General features: G+C 46.6%; 1 protein-coding gene across 1 annotated transcript; it reads left to right on the top strand.

Annotated features, from left to right (window-relative positions):
- The first annotated feature begins 1041 nt into the window (after nucleotides 1-1041).
- LOC119458417 (uncharacterized) lies at nucleotides 1042-9063 on the top strand. Its single transcript, XM_037720255.2, has 5 exons — nucleotides 1042-1281; nucleotides 3525-3616; nucleotides 5402-5477; nucleotides 8265-8330; nucleotides 9014-9063. Exons 1-5 carry the CDS (start codon nucleotides 1221-1223, stop codon nucleotides 9061-9063), a joined length of 345 nt encoding a protein of 114 aa, XP_037576183.1. The 5' UTR covers nucleotides 1042-1220.
- The last annotated feature ends 1120 nt before the right edge of the window (nucleotides 9064-10183 follow it).

The raw sequence follows: 10183 nt of genomic DNA, 5'->3' as shown, positions 1-10183 counted from the left end.
CCAACAAACGACGCCAAGGACAGCATAGGAGAAATTATCTTCAGTTCTTAATTCAATTAAAAACATGATAAATAACTGGAAATATAGGTGAATGAACAAACAATTGGCTGCAGGTGGGATACGAGTCTACGTCTTCGCATTACGCGTGCGATGCTCTTATCAATTGAGCTACCGCGGCGCCGCTACCCCTTTCTGGGGCATTTATGTGTATCTACTAGAACTAACCTTGGGAGTGTTTTGCTTGTGGGAACGCAAGTGAAGCATAGGAATTACAAACGGCACCGCTAGAGTTGCAAACTCTTCCAAGTAATTATGTGGTCAACACTGAAAACATATTGGAGCATCGCTTCACGTTTCTGCACTTTGTAGTCCAGTCTTTAAAGTTCATACGACACATAGCACCAATGATTCATCTTTTCTGACTGTTAATGCAGAAGTATACAAAAAATGCAAGAAAGTGTTCCGGGTTTTCTTTCTTTTTTTTTTACAGCTGTTGTAGCCAAAATGCTAAGATGCGTGTTTCGTACGTACGTCGAACACTATATGATGTTGAAAGGCATTTCTGAAAAAATGTAAGTGCACAACGGAGCCAGTGCATGACGTGAAAGACCAACCGCGGAATTCGCTGGTGTTTGCAATTAAGAAAGAATAAAAAAGAAGAAAACATCTCGAGAGAAGGTGACAACCAGACATAACAATGAGAAAACTAATAAAACAAAAGCATGCAGCCTTCATGATGCAGGTACTGCCACGGTCACTAAGCGAAACTGTTCCGTAACATCCAGTTAGTGCTGAATCCTCCGGAACAATGGTCTTGTGTTTGGCCTCCGCGGGACTCATCCAGCCTGCGTTTTTTGAGACTCTTGGTACATAATTACAGCGGCTTTTTATGTCAGATCAAGCAATAAAGCTCTCGAGGTTCTTCTATCGGAGGCACCACGCTGCACTCCGTGCCGTCGCCGAATGAAAGGGTCGCGGCGCTTCGCAGCTTCGTAGGGCCGCCGCACTGCGATCGATCGCGTAGCCTCGACACGCCGGATTCCGCGGCGCCGGCTAATAGCCTCGTTACCAGCGGGCAAGCAAGCGCGACCATCCGTCTGAACAACATGGCGTCCTCTGCATAACAGCGGTGTATACCTTCGTGTGAGAGCGCGCTGCAGAGGGGAATTTTCCAGCGGTGTGTCTCTCGGCGACCCGGTCGCGTTCTTAATGCGACCGCAATGATTGAGCTGCGACGCGACGAGGGACCGAGGGTCCCGATCGCAGTGGTGTTTGCAGGAGGTAAGCCTATGGACACTCCGAGTTTCGCATTGCACGTCTGCGTCGCAGTTCCTGTTGCACGCAATGTACATGTTGAGCGTACAGAAAGAATACGCCACCTTAATCGACAGTGTCTTGCTCACACCCGTGACACTAGCATTCGCAAATGTAGCTATAGATACTGAGCTTTTTCGAGTCATTAAAAACATGTTGTAGACCCGTCGATACTCGTTCCGAACGTCGCTTCCAGCTGACGTTGCGTGCAGTGCTTTCTGTTTCTGACTCCTGCGAAAATGAACATTACAGTGATGGAGAGCGTAGCACTATTTCCTTTCAACCTAGCGGTCGTGCGCTTTATACTAAATCAATACTTGTAACTCGCATACTTCACTTGTATGGCTCAAAGTTAGTGCGTTTCATACAAGCCTAACTACTACAGATACCCTTAAACTTTCTCGCTTTCATACGAGCCTCTTCATCGCACATGCGAACGCCAAAATCTCATATCCATCAGTGTAAGCGCCGAGGAGAGTCAATAATTAAACCAAGCCACGATCTCTCGCAGCCGTTTGCGCAAGTGTGTACAAGTGTGTTCACCTCGGCACATTGCAGTAAGCTTAATCCTTAACAACACCCTGCCCCGCAAAGTGGGTTTCTCCGCGCAGTCTATCTTATTGAGGCGGTGCATACTTTACAGGAGTGCAACATTTCGCGCATAAGCACTTCACACTGCACTTGGATTGCAATTTAATAAACACCATAACTCATTATATTTATAACATAACTTAATATAATGGCACGGCAGCGGAAGCACGCAATCCTACCGCTGTTGAGAACTAGGATTATTCAATTTATCGATTCGTCTGTGGATTAATCGATGTACGCGTTACTTGGCGATAAATGCAAGCTATTAATGGTCGCTAGAATAATCCACTGTGCGAAGCTGCTTTTGAGCTCATCGTTACTTCCTGTTCACACATCACACATAAAAACGAACGCGCGAAGGATGTGTGCGCGCTGTTAAGCACTCGATGTTAAGCGGACTGTAAACATTGTAACAAGCCAACCCAAGCTTAGTGATCTAACTTTGACAAATAAAAGACTGATATAATAAAGTTAAGCCATATAATTGATTACACTAGCTGTAACGAATCATTCAGTTAAAATTAATGCGCGAACTCGAGCAATTTTGTGGCATAGGAGCTGCGGTGGTTGCTGTTTGCTGCATCATGGCTAATTTGTCACCCGTCGCTAACGGTATAAACGCAGCGAGAGGTGAGGCTTCTTATTAATCTACTCTTACTACCATATTTTTCTGCGCAGATTATTGTTTATTGCGTCATTGTGGCCTCATGTGCACAGCCTTGTCTGCTTGAAAAACAGCTAGGAACATCTTGAAAAGTGCTGCGCTGGTCTCCCTTTCAATCCAACTGCCAAATACTGAAACTAGGCAAACGTGTTACTTTTAATTTTTTTTTTTTGAAGTATGTATGACTTCCACTGTAATCTGCAGCCACTGTGCTCTGGCTAATGAACAGTTGTTTACATATCATATCCTGTATCTTGTTGTCTAACGCTGAGTCATGACCTATTATTAATACACGCCGATTGGTTTAAAGAAGACGTAATAGTACGAGACAGCGTATATTTATCTTATCTCCAGGGCTGTAAAAGGTCCAGGCATATATTTTAAAGAACATTTTTAACATAACATTTTTTTCCGCATGGAAAGTATGGCGGACTTGATTAAAGGTCTTGGCTTTAGTGAATTATTTCGACTAGGTGCAAAACAGAGCTCACGACACCACGCCGAATATGCGCGTATACTGGTGGAAATGACGCGCATAATATTATGTTCAGTATGCAAACAACTTGAGTCAGCAAAATCTAAACATAGCTTTTTTTTTCTTTTTTTTTCAGTACGGTAACCTAGCTGACGTAACAGAGGAATAATACCAAAAGATGACATAGCTGAATACGCTGAAGGCCTCGTAACTGTTCCCAGACATTTGCCATGCGACTGTTATTGAAGGGGGTGCAGAGGAGGGGAGCTTCGCCCATCATAGCAAGAAGTGCAAAATATAGGCTTTCACATTTTGCAGCGCGAATTACAAACTATACTGGCGTGTATATAGTCATATGTTCAATCATTCATACATGTGTAATTGTCCACATCGAAAATGAGTACATAAGCACGCCTATAACTTAACCCAGAACGTTTCGAGCGATAATGGACAATATTTCGGGTTTTCTTTATTTCCTAGTCATCCTTTGTGCCTGCCTTGTTCAAGCCATCGACTACGAGGAAACTGTTGTTTGGCAGCCGGACCCCCAGCACAAGTATGTCGCGCTGCGGGTAAGAGGATTCCCTACGTTCCTTTATTTTGCAGGATCAATTTTCGTCTCGGTTGGGCACTGTTATCGCATTCACGCGATAACTGAAGTAAGCTAGTACCAACGCGATCCGCGATAGTGTCGCGAAGTAGTCTGCAGCTATCGGTACAATGCTAATGAACTATTGACATAAGTGTCTTTCAAGTATCTGACTCACCGCGGCCACTTAGGGAATATCTTTTAACCAGCCGACGGATAAGAACTTGTGTAGTTTGAGCAGAATAGAAATGCTCTATCGAATTAATAAATCAATTGATAATCACATTTGATCGATTGATTGATTGATTGGTTGAGTGAGTGAGTGAGTGAGTGAGTGAGTGAGTGAGTGAGTGAGTGAGTGAGTGAGTGAGTGAGTGAGTGAGTGAGTGAGTGAGTGAGTGAGTGAGTGACCAACCCACTGACCTGTATGAATCTAACTGACCAACCGAGTGGCCTACCTTCCGTTCTTTCGTTAGTTCATTCATAGATTTCATTCATGTACGAGAGACATATGTACGAAAGAAAGGATGGGGGGTTGTTGGCTGTGATCTACCACATAACCGCCGTTCAGGACTGAGCGTACCTGGACAAGAACTTAAAGTTAATTAAAAAAATGTGAGCAGAAAGGAAAGAGTGAAAGAAAATTGTGCGGATCCCACGCACTGTGGGAATCGATGTTATACGAAGCATTTTGCTGGTGCCCGGCTATCCAGCGTAGTTTGGGCTTTCGCATAGCGATACCGGGTGGACCAAAGTGTTTGTGTAAATTGAGTAGTTGTGTGTGTGTGGGTTGCGAGCGTACGTGTCTGTGACGACAGCAGCACGATGGCAGCAAGGTTGAAGACGATTGTATGGCGGCAATGGCACGATTTCTACGCTGGTCGTTCGACGCGTGCTTACGACAAGGCGATTGTTGGGTTCTACATAGGTGGTGGACGAGGGCGCAACCGAGTGAAACACGGATTGTGGCGTCATCAGCGACTATGTGTTATACAACCGTAAATACCTATGGCTATGTCGGGCGGTGTATGTTTACACGACGATGATGGCAATTGTACTCCGGCGAAGAAATTTTAAAACAAGATTAACTTGGGGAATCACGATATCGGTACAACGTGGCACAGTTTCCGGGCAGCGTAAACTGCAACAAGGGAAGTACTCGGAAAAGTGGGCAGGTCCCGGAGATAGCGCATTCTAATACGGCCCCTCAAAATACGAGCTATCACAAGGAAAGAAGAGGAGAAAGTCACACGAGGCGCACGCGTCGATTGCTTCAAATAGCTGGCTCGCTTTGGAACGAAAAAGTATGCGTGCATTTGTGGCCTAGTGGTTAGAGCACCGGGCTGCGGTGCTCGACGGCACACATTATTTTATTTTCATTAGAGCGAAGCGAGACAAGAATCTACCTATTTACCGCAAAGTGCCAAGAGTGAGCCAAAGAATGCTTCCTGTTAAAATGTGAGAAATAGAAGGAAAGGTGCAAGACCACTGTGACCCCTTCTTAATTGCTAACGTCAGGGACACGTAAAAGCTGTGTTGTGCCGTAGATGCTAGCAAATCGGGCAGTAAGAGAGACATAGCTTCACAGAACTTCTTGGACATGTTGGTGGGGTTTACTAAACATGCTTTTTGGGCGCGTGCGTGCATGTGTGTGTGCGTGTGAGTGTGTGTAAGCGTGGTTTTTGGCATGTTGCTCAATTGCTCACCGCTGTGATAGTGTGTTGACGTACACTCGGGTCACGTTCTGAAGCTCTGCGGTTCCTTGCAGGAGGTCAAGCCACGAGTTCAGAGTCGAGCCGACGAGTCCCTAAGCCCTGAACTTAGGGAGGAGTCAGAGCAAAACGGTAGGGTGAACGAACAATACTATGCGATTTACTTTTGAGGGAAAAAAAAAAAGATTAATAAACAGGTAGGATGGACAGATCTGCCGGAAAAACGCCTCCTTCGGCCAACTACTCCACACAGTTAAGAATGAGCGGTGATTTTGATGCCGTAGTGTGAAAAGTTACACACGCTGCTTTCAACACGGTCAACGCGCGCTATATGGCTAGTAAGTATAGACCTTTTCATCGGGCGAGGAGGAAAGGCCGCGCGACGAGCCTTTCCTCCTCTCTGGCTTGTGCGAGCCGGCGCGGCGCGGCTCGAATGTGTTGCCGGTCGCGCGCTGCGGAACGATTCGGAAGTGTTTTAGCTAGTTCTGAGTGCAATTTACGGGATGTCAGTTCTTACGAGGTCGGCTACACAGTGGTCTTACAACCACTGTGTAGCCTTTAGGTGCAGCAGTAGCTACAATATCTCGAAATTTCTCTTGGATGTGCAAAAATGCGACGCGCATCATCAGTCGCGGTGTGTGTATGTGTTGTGCACTATGTAGGATCACGGCCGCTGGTAAGATGTATCGGTTTTCACTAGGCGAAGAATTGCTGTAAAAAATTTGCATCAGCCACCGGCATCATTCTCACGCATTTTAAGTCTAGTAGACTTCAAATCACTATGTCTACGTAAGCCTCCTGCAAGAGGCCGAAGGCTTTGCTCAACACAGCGAGCACTGCGGTTGGCAAACCAACTTGATACATACAATTGCTTCGTGCTTAGATCGGCGTTGCCTTTTTTGCCCTGTAAGGCACAATATACAGAGGGGATCGCATAAAGAGAATCCAACAGCTATTTGTAAGGACAGTTACCGTAAAAAAAAAAAAAAAAAAAAAAAAAAAAAAGCATTCGTATATGTCCTCCTTTTGCGGCAAAATAAAACAGAACACGGGATAACGACGCAATAAAACTTCGCATGGTTGTGCCGCATGCTTGGACCATTTGGACCGTACGCTATATAGAACAAAGAGATCTATAACACAGCATTTACTACTGCCTCGGACGCTCGCGCAGTCCGCCGCTGGTCGTTCGACCACTCGAAAAGTGTAATTCACACTGTACCGTATGCGGTAATTATTAACCAAAATATTTTATTTGTAGACGGAAACCTTGCCCAGCAAACACCAAGTCACCCAGTGTATCTACACATAACAACTTGAACGCTTGTCAAAGTAAACAGCACGACTTATTCTCCAGCAGAAACGGTACCCACGCTGTTAGGATCGTCAAATGTTTCGTAAGTTGCAGCTAAACCAGAGGTTAGAATTACAGTGCTGAGAATGCTGAAATAAGGTAACATTCGTGAAACGAACTTTCAGAAATACCTAACTGATATCCGAGGCTCGAACAAACGCGCGCACCTCGCGCTGGGTGCTCTGTCCACCCTAACACCAGCAGTTTACTCCAGCCGCTTAATTACTTCAGACTTAAATTCCTCCACTACGCCTCACCAGACCATTCCCCACGTAGAAGACGCCATTTCATGCTAAATAGACCGCGCGAGTGCGAAAAAATCCATCGGAAACTGCCGCCGATCGTATACCACAGCATACAATACGGGCGTTCGCCCAAGCCAGCATGCCAACTGCCAATAGATGGCGCCACTGCCTACGCAATGGCGGCGCCCATGAAAAAACGGTCTATACGTTCGGAGTCGCTATTGAAACAAGGGTGACTCCTGTACGCGACCACTGTCCGCGCTTGCACACGAATAATGATCCACGGACAGCCCCCAATACATGTCCAGCAATTGACAGGGCCTCGCTGGGCTCAGGCCTCATTACAAACTACAAAGTCAAAGACAGCGCAAACTCTGGCTGTACCCCCCCAGACAGCGCGGGTGCAGGCCAGCCTGTGCGGAGTCACTATTGGCGATGTTCATCCACATGTTCCCTGCGCCATAATTACGTCTTGGGTTACGTTCTAGAAATGAAGACACACTCGCGCACTTATTAGCCAGTGCTTGCGCACAGATAAATCTGATTGAGCTGCGAGTATTTGTCCTGCTCATTCCGAAGTATGAATTAATTCCAGCTTGCCGTTCTATGAGGACGGTGGGGCTTATCGGATTTGGGAGTTCCACAGTAGAGCTAGTCCTCTCCTTCACCGAAGGCCATTGGCACTCCCGCTCTTCTCGTTCTCTTGGAGAGCTTTAGAAAAAATCGACGCACGAGGCCTACTCATGGATGATGAAACAGAATGCACTGACAATTATAATCAGACGCTTCGCCTGCCGCGCAGGAAGCATAATCAGTGCATGACAGTGAGCACCAGTCAGGCGAGCACACAACTGCAGAGTCTATCACTTTTTGCACCTTTACCTGCCGCGGCGTTGCGCTGCTGAGCACGAGGTCGGTGGTTCAATCACTCCGCAGCGGCTGCATTGCGATGGGAGTGGAATGGGGTGCACGTTAAAGAATTCTATAGATGGTCAAACTTAATCCGGAGTCTGAGTTATGATGCACGCCACTAAGACGTGCCTCATAACCCACAATGCGGCTATAGAACGTTAAACCCCACAGTGTAATTTGGGCTCTTCCGGCCCTCCACCTCCTTCCTGGGTCTTTCTGTCCCAGTCTATTTCCCTATGCAGAGTAGCACGTGGCCAGTTCTATGCTGCACATAATGTCGTGCTCTTCATTTTGAAAATTGATCTCTCTCTCTCTCTTTGCACTCCGCGTAGACTAATAGCGCGAGAATAACTATAACTATTCGCTATTTCCAACAGCAGCATCATACTGTCGTATTCTCTCGCGCAGAGACAGCGTCGGAAGGTGCAAGGCCTCCCCCTTCGGACTCCCAGAAAGCAGAACCTCCTGCTAACGGTGAGTTGCGAGCCGCTACGCCACAGTTCTTTCTGGCAGAGCCGCGTTGCTGTTTAATGATTTTGATGTGTTTATTAATGGCGATAGCATCATAGTTGGATTGCACCCACTTTGAAGGTATCCGCCTGACAAAAATACGGGCCAATCCCGATGGCAGTGCAGCGTAACACAGCGTCTCAAAGCGCTAGCTGTTACGAGGGAAGAATGCGAGAAAGTTGCACGGGACGCATTGGCCAAAGAGCGTTTTGGCACGAGAGGAGCATGCGTGCCATCTTGGTCTAATGGCCATAGAGCAGTGGACTGCCCTGCTGCAAGACCCAAGTTCGGTCCCTGTTTCCAAGAGCATTGCTTTATAGCATTATAGAGAGTTGACGGTGCTAAGTTCTGGCCGGTCTGGCCACTGACCACGACTACTGCCATACGTGTGCCGGAAAGAGGTATACATATAGTAGAGCTGGCTGAAGGGTGCGCAGAGTAGGTGAGAACTGCCGTATGCAGAAATGCATCTTGGTTTGAAGCCCGTGCTTGATTTGATTCAAATAACGCCTAGCGTGAACGTGCCCAAGACGCTCATTGCGTTTCCTTCGGCGCGTTCACGACAGGCGTCATTTATATCAAGTCAAGCATGGGCTTCAAGCTGAGATGCATCTCTGAATACGGGGGTAAGTCTCGCTCCATTACAGAAACTTCAGGAGAAGTTAACGGCACCGAGTTTCTCAGAAACATTTTCTAGAGGGAACTCTGGCGCTAGACTATGCGGGAATCGCGAATATGGTGGCATGAGAATAATTATGGGCATGTATTTCCCTAGACTTCGTCCTGGCTTCAAACGGCTTTGTGACTTTGGATATAGATCATTTTGAGAAAAATATGGCATTCTCAATGCAATGAGTCGCAATCATTGCCTCCGTTGGTTTAGAAAAAATCACCAGCCCTTCCCCTGTGGAGAAAGTGGGGGTAAGCGAAGCTTGTCGTGTGTGTATCTCACCTTCATCAGGGTAACGTAAAGTTCACGAAATGTCTCGGTAATAACACATAAACGTTTATTAAATGTATACATCGAGGGAAGGAAACGTACAACGCAACGGAAGGAAAAGTTGCAGGAAAGGGAAACAAAAGTAGAAGAAAAGGGAACGAAAAGTAGTGGGAACGTGAAAGGAAAGTAGTAGGTCAAGTACACACACGACGAGCTTTGCTTACCCCCATTTTCTCGACAGGGCTTCGAAGGGCTGGTGATTTTCTCTCTTTCGGTCTCTCTTTCTTTCTTTATGTCTCTCTTTCTCTCTCCCGCATTCTCTCTTTCTTTTTGTACTTGGTATGTGCCATTGAGTTTGGACCCTTTCTGCACTATCACCAGGATCGGCCCACTTTTCAGCGTGACACCACCACCCCCACCACCACTAACAACAACCCCGCAGAAACTTGTGAGCCTATCAAGCTTCGCTTAAAAGAATTGATTCCTGGGAAATTTCGAAACATGAAACGCTATAGGTGGTGTCCAGATCGCACCGCCAGCGATGGCTCCCTCGGAGTAACGGAAGCCAATTTTTAAAGCCACAATTTTCTACAGTGCAGGAGCCGGTCGCGATTGCAGCAGCCGGAAACACGTCATGGCCACCGTGTTTAAAACGCTACTAATAAGCTGTGTCCTTTGTTTACGGGTTGTACTTTTTTTTTTATTCGGGCGGTAAACATTGCATGTTATTTTTAAAGAAGAAAACCAGGACTAAATCGGGGTTGTTGCTGTCTGGCAGCCGAAAGTTAGAGGCAGTAAACAGCATGAGCCGCAGTATGTCGCTGCTTTGTTTATAGCAGCAGAAGGACGTTCTCGGTTTGCCGATAAAAAACAAGAC

This window comes from Dermacentor silvarum, chromosome 7 (assembly GCF_013339745.2).
Source record: "Dermacentor silvarum isolate Dsil-2018 chromosome 7, BIME_Dsil_1.4, whole genome shotgun sequence".
NCBI lineage: Eukaryota > Metazoa > Arthropoda > Arachnida > Ixodida > Ixodidae > Dermacentor > Dermacentor silvarum.
The sequence above is the reverse complement of the archived record's forward strand: the minus strand, read 5'-3'. Positions and strand labels throughout refer to the sequence as shown.